The 14,588-nt window shown below is 43.1% G+C and overlaps 1 protein-coding gene across 1 annotated transcript in view; it reads left to right on the forward strand.

Moving 5' to 3' along the window:
- The window catches only part of RCOR1 (REST corepressor 1), an 88,121-nt gene extending 82,256 nt beyond the window's left edge, over positions 1-5,865 (forward strand). Inside the window, exon 12 of the mRNA XM_074908691.1 lies at positions 1,443-5,865. Within this exon, the coding sequence (XP_074764792.1) occupies positions 1,443-1,484 (42 nt within the window). The 3' untranslated portion in view covers positions 1,485-5,865. The remainder of the gene's footprint in view (positions 1-1,442) is intronic.
- Positions 5,866-14,588: the final 8,723 nt, after the last annotated feature.

Consider the following 14,588-nt stretch of genomic DNA (forward strand, 5'->3'; position numbering starts at 1 on the left):
TCTTTTCCTGTGACCAGTAGAGCAGTATCTGTTAGCAGTGCAGAGCTTTTCTCTGAATGCTCTGAGATTATTCCGGGCTTTAAATGCACCCTTGCTTCTGAAGTTACAGTCAAAAGAGAGTCTCACTCAAGATAGAAAGAAAAGAGTGTTGGGTTGCAGCAGGAACTGGAGTGTGCTGATGTGGCCAAGTGTGTGGATACTGGAGCAATGAGGATCCCAGACAAATCAGCACAGGAGGAAGGAGAGTGGAGGCGTAACAGTATGGTTTGGTGAAACGTCTGGTGGAGCAGCAGTTGTGATCCCCAAACTAGTGATGGAAAGTGCCCGGGCTGGAGATGAGCAAGTGCTGAATGGTGGAAGAGGGACCAAAATAATAGACCAGTGGGACTAGTTACAAAGCCTAGAGAAAAGGCAGCTATTGCCAGTTGGGCAATTCACTGTGCCCTGCAGTACAGTAAGGGATGAGGGCAGAGCCTGCCTGCACCAGGCTGACCCAGGCAGGGTGACAGTGAGCTGCCAGCCATGACACACCATGTATGCCTTACACTAGCACCATGTGGCTTGTGGGTCTTCATAAAGCCTCTTCTGGACAGTAGGAACTGATGTGTCATGGCTGGGAGGAGGAAGGTGCTGGCAGCATGGAGGGGATTTTAACTACCAAGCTTGCAGCTTTTTATAAAAATGCATGAGGAAGAGACATGGGGGTGTTGCACAGTGGACATCTAATGGCCACCATCCTCTCTGAGCACATCAGACATTGCCTCTCAGGCTGGCTTCAGAGGTAACACAAGCACAGTGCTGACTGGGTGCCTGTCTGAGCAGTTCTGGGGGCAAAGCGAAATGTCATTGGGATTATCACATAAGTGATACGTACGGGCTAGGAGAGGGGTTCCTGGTCCCTCCCGAGCTGCGCAGTATTACGCAGCTGGTGCCTGCTCTTGAGAGTACTTGCACAGGCAGCTGGTCAAGTCAGGTGGACTCAGTCAGCAGTAGCCAGGAGAAGACTTTGGCTGAACACTGCAGTCCCTTGGGTGCTTTCCCCCCGGCATGCCTTGACTACCTGGCGGCCAGCCTAGGAAAAGCTTTGTCAGCCCTCTGACTGCTCTGGGCTTTCCCCTTCAGTGTGTTTTCATAGCGAGTGACTGCAGTTCCTTTTTTTTGTTGTTGTTGTTTTTTTCTTTTTGAGGGAGGGAGGTGAGACTGCTGATTATAAAGCAGCCTCAACTCCAGTTTTAATTCTTCTATGTTTACATTCCCAACAAATCCCGGTGTGGTTCAGAATAGAGGAAGCTGCTGTGATTCCTCCCCTGTGCGAAAGTTGTCAGTCTTGTCGCTTTCAGTACCACAGATCTGGGGTGAAGTTTGGAGATGCAAGAAAGCCTATGTGTATTCATTTTTAAACTAAACGTCTCCTTTTTCTCCTCCCTCCCCCTTCCCTCCAGGCTACTTCTGTTCTTGATGTCAGATATGCATCTGCTTCGTGAGAAGGTGCTGTAGCCTAGAACAATTTGTGTTGACTACTGTGTTATCCAGGATATCAGGTATTAGCAAACCTCAGACAGCCATCTGCATCATATCTGTGGACAAGCAGCTATTACCAAAAAAAGGCAAACGCTTCCAGTCCTGTGCTACATCTGCCTTAATCTCCCCTCATTCCTCCATACTGCCTCCACTTTCTATCAAAAGCACCCAGGTAGCTCAGCTTTCCATTTCATCAACGTCCTGCTTAAGCACGGGGATTTCTAGAACCAGTAACATCTGTCTCTTGACAATTGGACTAATTTTGACCAACCTGCAAAACAAGGATCTCCTTAGCAGCCCCACAGTGACTCTACACATTAGTTCTTATAATATTTGGTCCGTAGGGTATAAGTATGTATTGCTGCATGGCCTTGTGGTCTCCGCTTCCTGTGTATTCTTACGATGACACTATTATTAGTGAGCTTTCTATAAAGGAGAGGCCTGTGCACATACCAACGGTGTCAGGTTTGTTCTGAAATGACAGGGCACATTAACAAGCAATCTTAAGTAATGCAAAGTGATAGGAAATGTTATTTCTAAGGTTTCATCAGTCCAAGGCTGTAGATGTAACTCATTAAACTTCTGGTTTGTGCAATTCTTTCCACTGTATTTGTGTGTTCTTGCTTCATAGAAAGCTCCCTAATTGAGCATTTTACTCCTGTATATTTTAATGGCTTTTATTTAGTGCAAAAGGGAATAAATAACCTGAAACTGTTTGATACGCTATTTAACCCCTGGCATTCAGCATTTGCATTGTAACTTGTTAAATGAGTGCTACACAACTTTCTTTTTCCTGATCCTCTGTGGGATTAAGTCAAAACAACTTTCTCTGGTGCCTCTCCTTTTGGAATATGTGCCTTTTTATATTTGGCTACCATAGGTCACTCTCTGTCCCAGTGTCTCATTCCTCTTCAGAGCGCTGTTTGCCAAAGACATCAAACTACTTCTCCCACTGGAAGTCTGGATAAGGGTTGGAGCACAAAATTCAACCTTCAAGTACTTTTTGGTCTCTTGGAAGTTTAATGGAGAAGAACTGGGTTAATTTCATTGGCCATTTTAACCCTTCTGAAGCACACATCGCTTTCATGTTCTCAACCAAAATATGCAATTTGAAATCTAAGAGGTGCTTTTCCAAATACTTGGTGCACGCAGCTTTCAAATCCCCAGCCCTCTGCTCAGATAACCTGTGCTGTGGCCTATCTGGCTGACTTGAACTGGAGCTGTTCTTGAAAGTCCTGTATGAGGACTTAGCACCTTGAACAAGGTAGTTAGCTGCTGGCTGCTGAGCAGACAGTGTTCAGAGAAGCTGGAAGCAGCAGTATTACGTCTTGTCCAGTGGAAAGCTGCAAAATAACACTAGTCACAAAGCATTTAAAAATGGTTAATGTAGTGATGTTGGAAGAAACCACCATGTGTCTTTGCGGGTGGAAAAAAAGACCTTCTTTGCCTCCCTTCCTCTACATAGGGTTTAAGCCAAGATGGCACAGAGCAATGTGTGGCACCAGCCTTTTAACACAACCTGAAATGAGCTAGTCCACATCCTGGCCTGCAGCCGAGGTGCTGCAGGTTGGAGTCTAGCCCTGAACTTGGTGCTGATTTTTGAGCTGCTGGGCTGTGCCATGTTGTGTGCTGTAACTGCTCTGTTTTTTATATCTAAGTGGGGTAGGCTAATGCCAGCTGGCTAATAGCCAGCTGTGACTGAACCGCCTGCAGGGTAGACACAACCCAAGAAAGGCAGGGGACGTAGCCCCATGTACTGCTGAGGTGGTCTCCTTAGGCCTTGTGTGGGGAAAGTAATTCAACATCAGAAATCAAGCAACAACAAATAGGCGAAGGAGCAGATAGGCATTTCTTAGGAACTCAAAAAGGGCCTGTTTCAGCCACTTTGCGGCTGTTTCTGAGTAGTTTCGTTCTGGTAGCCCCAGACTGATCCTTTGAGGTGATGGTAGGATGGAAGGGATCCTCTGTATGGGGAAACTGTAATCCCAAGCTTGTGGCAACATCTCTACGGCTGTTGATGTGAACTGGCAGCTTTGGCCCTGTGGATATTTCTTCAGTCCTGTGACAGTTGGAGTTGGGAGTTTCTTGTGGGGAAGGACACTAGTTGTTAGCCAGTGTGAATTAGGATTAAAGACCGGGCAAATAGCACTGTGAATTCACCTGACAGTTCTGGTGTAAAGCAATGCCACTTATTAGAAATACTCTAGTATTAAACCTTCTGCACGGTACCAATGCACGGAGATGGGTCCTCGCCAGTGTGAGGGTTCTGTGAGTTTGCATCCAGTCTGGTGAAACTCATCAAGAGAGGTTTCTGCTGGCGAGGGAAGTTACCTGTGAGGACTTTTCATCGGATTTTGCCCTCAAATCTGTCCATCTTATGATCAGAAAAGTTGTGTTTTGGCTTCATCCCCAAGGGGTAGGGGGAAAACATGTATAACTCATGATATTAGGAAGAAAAAAGTTGTTTAATTACTTTTCAGTTGACTGCTATCTTATTGTAGTTGATACATACAATATAATAGCACTGTATCTTAAACGTTTAGTTTTTTTACATTCTCTTTAACTATATTTTTAAATGCGATAAACATTTTAGCTTTTGAAAGTTTAAATGGTTTAGGTGAAGACCCTCTTTTTCTTTTTAAATGGGTCAAGCATTAGATACATTAACTGGTTGCGTTCTGATTAGAAGGGTCCACAAAGATAACTGCATAAGATAGAATATTCACTTAAATTTTGTTTCTTAAACTATCAATGTGAATGTCATAATTATATATATTTTGTGGAAAATGGGAAATTATTTCTCCTAAGTATAAGTTATTGTGCAAAATATGGTATCGTTAAAGAAAATGATAGTTTAAGTTTTAGTTTTAGGAATCTGAAAGATATAAAAGTGTATTGCATATGCATAAACAAATTTCATTTGTTCTATTTAATTTTTATGTAGTTGTGTAAAGTGCTAGGTAACTTCTTTTTTCGCTTATCCAATAAAACAACCTTGTTACTTGAATATTCGTGTTTAACTGGTTTGAAACAGTGATCAATTTTTGTAATATAATCTTTTAACCAAGGGAAAAAAAAAACACCATGCCTCAGTTGTGCTTAACAATATAGCAACAATGTACAATCAGATGCTTAAGACCATAGTAGCCATAACTGGTAGTACGACCACAATGGTTTCTTGATATATTTAATACCAATGGGGATAATGAATTCTTAATATATTTTTACAAGTTCGCAACCAGGAAGACCCCATAAATATCCACTAGAACACTTTTTTAATAGTTAATATAAGAGTGAAACTCTTACTCTCTTAAAGCAATGTCCTGACAAACATTTTTCTTTCCTGTACAAATACATCTGAAACGTTATGTATTAAAATATGCTCATTGTCACTTTAAAGTTCAGTTTTTATTCTCTAAATCGCTAACATTCTGTTGGTATTCTTGCACACCAAATATGAGCCAAACAGTGCATTACACTAACTCGATCACTGGATTTGCAGACATAAACCTCCCAAGTCAATGGAAGCGCAAAAATATTGTAGGAAATGTTTCTGAAAATGCGTTTCTTCAGATCTGTATAAAGTTATGCATAGCCCATCTAGTGATGAGTGGCCTGATATTTACTCTTTACAAGAAGAAGAAAACTTATTTTTATTAGCTCCAGCTTGTCTCCAGCAAGTCAAAATCTAGTGATCTTGTGCAATGCCCCTAAAGCGAATACTTTCTGCCACTCCCTGGATTAATGCAGCTTTTCCTGTTGATAGTAAAGCACAATTGCAGTGAAAGTTACAGTTCAGAAAATGGAAGGTCAGTATAGTCTATGCATGTTGTATAATAATGAGTGTTTACATTCATATTCTCCTAAAATAAAATTTATACTGGAGTGTATAGTATTCCATTATGTAGATTTTATCAATTTTGTTAACTGCTTATAGATTGCTTAAAAGAAGTTTTTTCAAGATTTTAAAAGATGTATAAGGTTAAGTTTGCAAATATAATGGAAATGCTGTATAGCTTTTGAAGTGATAAAATACTTGTTGGGATTTTAAAGAAAGTATGTTGTCATAATGCTGTTGTAAGTAATATTTTAAATGTCTTTTTTGCCTGTTTTCTATTATTCAGCACACTTACTGTGATGAATGTTCATAGCATTATAAAATTGCTTAGCCACTGAAAAGTAACATTTGGTTTTGAATTATTTTACTGTATGAGGAGTTATAGTGGGGTAAATTCCTTTGTGAAATTCTACATAATTCATTTTTCTATTATTTCCAATGTTTGCTGACATCAAATAAAATTTTTTCAAGCCATTGATGTAATAAAATATGTAGTAAAGTGTTAATTGCTGTAAAATGTGGTTCTGAAGTGTAATTGATCCCCTCCCTTTCAAATTTTGGTCCAGAGAACCGGACGGAGTTTGCCCCTTTCTGTGTTGCGTTGTCCACGTGTAGGCTGGAGCCAGCAGGCAGAGCCCTGTGCTCTTGGGACACTGGAGCAGCCTTTAGGACACCGCTCCTGGCGGGAGCTGCCTGGTGCAGTTCATGCCAGCGGCCCTGCAGAGACATCTGCTCCTTTTTTGATGGTGCAGCATATTCCTTCCCTGGGCCACGCAGCCACGTGCTCTGTGGCCCCACGGGCATGGTGTTGCCTTCGGGTAACAGCTCTTGTGTGGGGCACGCGGTGGGACTTGGGGTGCCGGCTGGTCTTGAGGGGGTAGAGTCTCACTCGTAGGGAATGGATGGAGACTAGCTGACTGTGTCATTGCTATTGTAATGAGGACCTGGAGATTAAGCTGCTGCCTCCAAAGAACTAGCACTTGGCTGTACAACTTACTAAGATTGTCATCTTTGTCCTGCAGTGAAGGGAATGCATTAAAAACTTACAGGAAAAGGCAACTCTTACCCTTGAAGCTTAGCAGATGTTGCTATCCCAGATGCTCAAAATGGCAAGAAATTTTGCACTGAGGTTGAACCTCAGTTGAGGATTTGCAGGAAGGTAATATTTTCTGTTGTCACACGCTGAGCGCAGCTAAATGCAGAAGCACAGACAAGACATTACAGGGCAGTTTGTGGGAAGCTTCTTTGTGCGGTGTCCTTACATTCAATGGGCAGGGTGCCAGCAATGCTCTGTGACTCCGGGTGGGTGGTGGTGGCACAGGACAAGTGACAAAGTTTTCTGCTTTGCTCCCATGTGTTAAATGCAGAACTAACGCAGCAAGACAGCAGGATACTGTGGTGATTTCCAATGCTATAGTGTATGGAGGGCAGGATTTAGTCGTGCCTTTCTATATTGTAAAGCTGAGAGGGTGGGAGGGAGACAGGCTTGGGGTTTTGGAAGCACTGTTAGGAGTTGAGGGTGTTGCCTTACTAGAAAGCATCTTTGTAATTTTCCTGGTGGTAGAGAATATGGTACTAGCATTGTAAGGTAGTGATCTACTCTTTTAGCAGAGTTTGACTCTCTTAACCTTCAATACAAACCAGCCCTTCCTGCCCATGTGCCCCTACAACCCCAAAGTAAAACAAAGAGAAATAAAAAAGAAGGAACTTCCCCTCCTTTTACTCAGAGAACATAAGCAGGTGAGAAAATGGGGACTTTCTCTGCCCAAACACATACCTGAAGAATCTCCTGAGGAGTCTAGACGCAAAGGTAAAGTAGTGGTAATGCTACTGGTTTTTAAAAACACAGGTGCTACATATCTGCCTAGTAATGGTGTATGTATTTGTAAATGGGATTGCAGTGTTGAATTAATGCTGAATGGAGTTAAAAGGCTGTATTTAGTATTCCCGATAGGCTCTTTCCTATGTAAACAGGTTAGTATCTGATAACTTCGAGCATTGAAGTCTTAAGGCATCAGCATTCCAGCAAATACTATGGTTTAGACTTTTAAGGTCTGACCTTAATTAAGCTTTGAACCTTAACTAAGAGTGAGAGTGTGTGTATGTGGGGAAATTTTCCAGAACACGTATGTGTCTTCCAGGCCTTTCCCACCTCTGCAAGCTGTGGAGTATGAACAACACAGCAGCTCTGAGCACTTCGCCCTTAGGATAGGAGCTGGAGTTCAGGCTGAAAGGGACAAGTTCAGTGTTGGTGCTGTTTGTGTGCTGAGATCTTAATGTAATCCCCAAGTATCAGTTTTATGAAATAACAGTATAAGCATGGATTTTATTGCATAAACCAACTTCTAGTCTAAAAGAGACAGTGTGATGTTTGAGAGAGAACTGGGTATCAAACCTGTTACCTCATTCCCCTCTAAACCGGGCTCTGGTTTATCCACCCACTAAGAAGAGCAAATGTTATTTCTGGTCTTGCTTTTAGTAAACAGTAAATAAAATGTGCATGTGTGTATGTAAGAACAAACAACCCACAACCAGGCCAAACAAAAAACACTCCCCAAAACTCAGCAAAGGGCCTGCTGATAGTAGTAGAGAAATTGTTTGGTTTTGCTGCAGAAGAGCTAGGGAGAGAATTACTGTAACATATTAAGGAACTAGTGTCTGAAGTCGTCGGGAAGGGAAATGTTGAGGACAGTAGCGTACAGGAGGTCTGAACTTTGATCAAAGCCTGAGAAATCACCTGAAAGTTTCCCCTGCTGAAAGGGAAGCAGTTTGCATGGATGAAGGCTGCAGGCCTAACCTAAAAAGGGCAGCAAAGGGACTTGTAAGATGGGGAAAAACAGCGATCAGCCAAGGAGTTTACATCAGGAAACGGGAGTGAGAGGAGGACTGACACATGTCATGCTGACTTCTGTTTGTTTCCAGCTGGAGGTGATGGTGAGGGAGGAGAAGTCAAGGTGTTTTCTGATTCTGGATGGACAATTAGTTTTCACTAAGGTGGTTTGGAACAGAAGGTGTGGGATGATGGAAATAAAATCTGCCCATGGGAGCTGGGAGGAGCTTTTCCTCATCTGCACACTTTGGGGGAACAGATATCATTTGTCTGACACCTAGCATATGAAACTATGGCTTAGCAAGATCTGAATAAGCTTTTAAAATGTAAGATGATACTATGTGACTGACAAAACTGAACTGATTTCTAAAAGAAAAAGATGAATAGGAGATCTAGGCAGCTGCAGACTTCTTGATACTGCCTTGTGCATTCAAGGTGTAGAATGTCATGATGGAAAGGAGAATTAGGCAAATTAATAAAATAGAAGAATGGATGCAATGGGTTTCTCAGAGAAAGACTTGTGCCTGACTAGTCAATCACAAGGTGCAGGATTCATCAGTGGTTATGGGTATCACTGCCTGAGCTCGCTGTCCAGAATCCTTTAGAGAGAAATAAGCTTTTCTAGCATATAATTAATTTAATCCTAAATTAGATGTTGAAAACTGATCTAATGTATTACATCCTGAAAGTGCTTATTTCTTTCCTTATTACAGATTATAGGCAGAGCCTAGGGCTCTGTCTCAGATGTGGAAGCTGGGCATTAACCATGCTAGTGCCATGGCTGCCTGGGCTTAACCCCAGGAGTGGGTAAGGATTTAGACCCCCTCCTGCAGCGCTGGGCACTGTACTTCCAGCTAGATGAAGAAATGTCGATGCCATCATACCAACGCTTAGGAAAGCTCCTCTGGACTATTGTGTACAATCCTGGTTTATCTCCTGAAGACAGGTGGAAATGAAAGGAAGGCACCCAGTGAGCTTGGCTTGCTCGGGCAGGTGGAAGAAGGGCTGGGGGTTGTGACTGTTCTCTGTAAATGACACTCCAGGGCTCACAGGTAAGATAAAGGCAGTGTTGGTGGGAGAAAAACTAGGCTGGATTTTAGTCTGCCCATAATCTTAGTGAGGTGATTCTTCCAGGTTTGAGGACAAATCTTTCCATTATTTTCCTAAGCTCTGAAAGTACGTGAAGGAGGTGCCATGGTTACTGAGCTGAACTCCATATGGCAGAAGATTCTTTCCAGCCCCACACTTGGTACAGAAGGGTATTGGGCAAGCTCGGGTTTACCAGTTGGGTCCACCCTTGCTGCCAGCTGGTTTTCTTCCTCCAGAAGAGGAGTAGTGTTGAATCACAGGGATTTGTACTGTTGGTAGGGCCACAGCTTCTGGTGGAAGGGTGCTCTAGAGGAGACATACCTACCTCTGATTGTTTCTGTAGTCCTCCCCTGTTCTGGGCACTTGGCTGCCTGCAGCTGGCCAGTGCATTGCAGAGGCCAAGCAGCTCTCTGGTGTGAAAGATGGAGAGGTGCTGTGAGCATGTAAGAGTGTGCTGGCTGTGGGTTTCGAGTCTGAGCTTGCACCAGAATGAAGCTGCTGGCTGACAGCTGTGTGTGTGAGAGCTGGGAATGAAGGGCTCCCTGAAGTGGCCAAGGTCCATGGCTATTCTCTGTGTCCTGCCTGTGGGGTGGGATAAATGGCTTTGGGATAGGGAGAGACTAAGAGATGTCCTTGGCCAAGTAAAAGCTGTGTTGTGGCACACTGCTCTGGATTTTGCATGTGCTGTTTTGGGTATAGAGGCTGATTTGAAGCAGCTGTGGGTCACTTCAGCTGCCTTGCCTGCTTTGGACTGCAGCCCCCAGCAGCCAGGCCACTTGCACTGGGATGCAGTAGCTCCTTGTTCTCCCAGTGCCAGACACAGGACTTCGGCGCTGGTGCGGGGAGGCTTGGGAAGGACATTCACAAGAGCACCAACAGATTCCCAGAGATTCCTGCTGTGTTGGATTGGGGATTTTGTGTTGGCTTATGTTTTCTTTTTCCTCATGTAAAATGAATTGGGTTCCTGATAGGAAAGACTGGCTTGAAGGGTTCCGTTTATTTTCATTTCAGTAGTTACTGCTTGTTGAGTTTCCCCAGACCGCAGCATGGCATGTCCTGTAGGCTTGTCTCCATCACTGATAACTGAATTGCTTATCCTGATTTTCTGTAGGAAGGGTCTCTACTCCTGTCCTGTGCTCTCTCCTTATGAAGGAGGATTAAATCTGCTTCCTGTCACAAGATATAGCAGAAAATCTGGGACAGAGTTGGAAACTTCACAAACTTCTAATCAATCCTCCTGAAGGTCCTAAATTTTCACTGATAGTGAAATACGCCTCTGATAACAGAACTAGCTCCCCGGTGGCTTGGTACCTTCTAAGTACTTTAGGGGGTGGACCTCACTGAACCCAGCTTTCATTCTTTTGGGCCCTGTGTCCCATGTCTCTTGAAGAGGCAGCTCAGGTGAGAAGTGTCATGATTCACTAATGCTGAAAATGTTATTCTTTTACATCTTCTAAATATTATTATTAGCCTTTCCAGTGCAACTTTTGGGACAGCTCTTCTGATGTCAAAAGTAGCTTTGCATCTCTGATTGGTCTGTGGTGCTGTTAATGTTCTCCCTTAAAAAAATAAATTAAAACCAACTATTTAAAAAACCAAAACCAAGCCCAAAAGCAATTAATTGGATGTTCTCCTTTAAGCTAATTCCCTTTTGCTGCATGGCTGGTTCTCTCCTCCTTGCACAATCAAGTCTCACTGGTACAAATATTCTGAGAAGATAACTTTCAAGCTTAATCAAATTCTCCTTTAAAAGTATTTGTATAAAGATTCCAGTTTCTGCAACTAATCACGGGAGGCCCTGGGTTCAGCACTGTGCTGTACTTGGGAAGGAAACAATACCCCATGTCTGTGCTCCCATCACAAGCAGCCTCTTGCTTTTGACTTTCAATGAGTGACCCAGAACCACAGTGGGATTTAGCAGTAGAAAAATAATTTAAGAGAATTCTGCTATGCACACAAGGAAGATAAACTAGTCAAGAGTTTGTTACAAACAATGCCTTTAGCCCAAGGCACAGATGGATAACTTCTCTTCCTCCTGGTTTTATTTTCATGCATTGTTAGCAGTGAGCACTGGGCTCCATATTTGTGGTTCAGAATCTAGTGTCAAGAAAAAAGATCCTTAATAAATATGAACTGACTTGCATCTTCAGTGCCCTCAAATATGCGCTGTCTAGAGCCTCCATGGTGTGAAATACACTAAGTCCTCTTCTGCCAACTTGTCTCGAGGTGAAGAGAAAATCTGTTACAATAACAGGAGAAAACTTAATTTTTATATACATACATACATATTTTTAAAAAATTACTCCCTAACTTCTACTGAATTTCCCAAGATATTTTTGTATTAATGCTTTAAACTGCAAGTCCCACACACAGGGATGCACCCGCTTCAGGCATTAAATAGATAGTAGGGAGCCTAATCCAAGCCTTGTTGGGTGCTTTTACATAGTCTGCAGTAAAAGTTGCACCAGGTGGGTAGTAAATAACTTTATAACTTTATAGCAAATGCAGCTTTAAATGATTATTTGTCAGCCTCTCATTAGTGTCTGGGGCCAAGCAGAAACTTGACAAGCAAAGATGTGCCTTGCTAATGAAGGAACACGTCAGCACGCTGTGAGAAGCAGCAAGGTTTCAGCAATGCTCTATCGACTTGAGAGAGCATCTAGCACCTCTGAATTGCTTCCTTGTTGGTTGGTGAACCTGTTTTGAGGACTTAGAGGAGGGAGTTCTATTGCATTCAGGAAACTCTTTGCTTCTTTGTCCACTGGACATGATCATTTCCTGGATCAAACTGGTTAATCTCAAGGGTTTAACAAGTAATATGTGTTAACAAGAGGGCAGTGCCTTCAAACTTGGATGTGGTCCAGTTTTCTGTTCTTCTGCAATGTTTTGCTTTTGCTCTGGTATGAAAAGAAGAAGTAAACTGTAAAATGAAGCGAAGAGGGTTTGTATAATTTTTGTTGCTGTTCTTGCATTTGAAGATTGCCAAAAGGCAGTGGAGTCATCACTGTTTTTCTTGTAAAGGTACATTTTTTAATTTAGTAACTCAGTTTTGCTTCTACAACCTCCTGGGACAGAGAGGTCACAGTGCTGTATAAATGAAAGCCGGGTAATTGAGATGGTTTTCAATGTTTCATTTTACTAAAAAGTTTAATGTTTACTTAATGCCCTGTAAATACTCAGGAGAATACATCTTTGTTTAAAAATTCAGAACCTACTAAAGGCTTCAGACAGCTGCTGGTCACTTGGGGGGGCTCACAGCACTGCTGAGAGTCATTAACATGCTCGTGGAGGAGGAGCAAAACTATTTTCTGCTAATTTCTGCCAAAACTAAGTTGATGTTAACTCAATTGTGAGCTCAGGAATAGAGAGTAGAAATGTCAGTGTGAAAGCATTGATGTCTGCAGATGGGAAGTGTTAGGATGTGTCCTTCCTATGGATAAGTAAGTCCTAGAATAATGCCCAGTTAGGGCTTGAGTTGTTGACCTGTGAGTGTTTGGGAGTTAAAACCCTTAGTTAATGTTGAACAGTTGTAGTGGAGCAATTATGTACCTAAGGAAGAAGGCATTTCCTAATCCTTGCAATATGTGGCTACCGGAGGCCCCAGAATGTCATTTTAGTCAGCACTCAAATAAGGCGTTGTACAAGAGATTTGTGGTAGATGTTGTCTAGTATTATATATGCATCAACAAGATTGCTGAGCTGTGCTCCAGCTACAGACTAGTGTGGGTGCCTAGAGATCAACAAAAGGTGCCTTGAACCTACACTGGGAGTAGTGGAAGCACTGTCACAGTCTGTGGGGGAGTTGGGGCTTGGACCTCTGCCATGGTCCCACTTCTGAGACCATTCCTGAGTAGCGGATGAACAGTGTGTCCTGTTTTTCATGTTGGGTCTGGCTGCACATCACAAGATTCATTTTTCATGACAGCCTTTTATAGCAGGTTGTTTTCCTAGAATAGCTGGAGCTTTGGAGAACACTGTCCAAATTTTTTCAGTGTGTGACTATTCTGATTCTAAATAAGTTGTTTCGTAGGCAGACCCAAGGGCCACTTGCCTGGGTGACTCTAGCTTGGCTTGGTTTATTTTTTGTATACTAATTATTCCTATGAGATTCAGTTTGTGATTTCTGTTCAGCTGTTTAGGTGTCTCTGTTGTGAAGACAAAGTAACATGTCATTTAAGTAAATTAGCATGTGAAAACTGTGTGTCCTGAAGTGTTTGATTAATGCTTGCAGAAGCCTTTGGAAGCCACGTGTTTGTGTCTGGAAGCTGGGCAACGTGTGTGTGCTGCTGTCTTAAATACTGCCTACAGCAGAACCTGGGGAAGAAACTGTGGACCCTACAGGAAGAAGGGGCATAGATGTGTCCTCGCATTTCTTCTTCCCTCCTTCCTACCCACTTTATAATAAGATCTTTTCTGTGGGAAGCTTGGCCTAAGCCTGGATTATTCTGGCCATTCAAAGATACTGAAATCTACTGTTAAAAACTTCACCCCTTGCCCAGTGGTGAAGACAAGGACGTAGAAGGGTGATGGCAGGAATGGTGAGGGGCTGGAGGGAAGTGGTGCAACTCCTTGCAGGGTGGAAAGGAGGCACTGAGGGTAGGCTATGCTGCGGGGACAGGGAGCAGCTAGGAGACCTGAGCCGACAGGATTTATTTTTGCAGGAGATAGCTTCTGGCCAGGGAGGGATGGACAGGTGGGTGCTTCAGACCAGGCTGTGTGGTAGGACTAGAAATTAGCTCTTGACGAAGTCCTGAAAATGAGGTGGCAAAGGGAATTAATCATTAGCAGAGCTGAGTGACAGATGTGTCGTCGTGTTCATTATTGCTGTGAAAGTTTGAGTTTGTCTTTCTACACAGTTTCCTGACAGCCTGTGTTCAGTGCAGGAGTGCCAGGTGGCACCTCCAGCCTGTACTTTGCCAGAGTTGGTAAAGCTCTCAGGAGGAGAGGATGGGGAAGGTGTTCGCAGTGGCTCCGGAAAGCCATTAATCTTGTCAGTTGTCAACCCCAGCAATACCTAGATTGGGAACTGCTTGAATAAATTATGAATCACAGATGATTTATTGGGGGGTTTTCTCTGTGAAGTCTAGATGAGTACAGTTTGAGGGGGAGGCACAAACTGTGCTGGGATGCATGAAGGACCCACACATCTAGTGATAAATCATCAAGTGGGATGAATTCTTGCAGGTTTTGAAGGCCAGAAAGGCCCACAGCCAGGTTTTGTGTGGATTATCCCACTACTCAGACTTTAATAGCCCTGAAACATGTCAGTACCAAGACCCCATTCAGACCCCCAGGCTGGCTGTACTTGCA

The sequence above is a fragment of the Athene noctua genome, chromosome 6, assembly GCF_965140245.1.
Source record: "Athene noctua chromosome 6, bAthNoc1.hap1.1, whole genome shotgun sequence".
Classification (NCBI taxonomy): domain Eukaryota; kingdom Metazoa; phylum Chordata; class Aves; order Strigiformes; family Strigidae; genus Athene; species Athene noctua.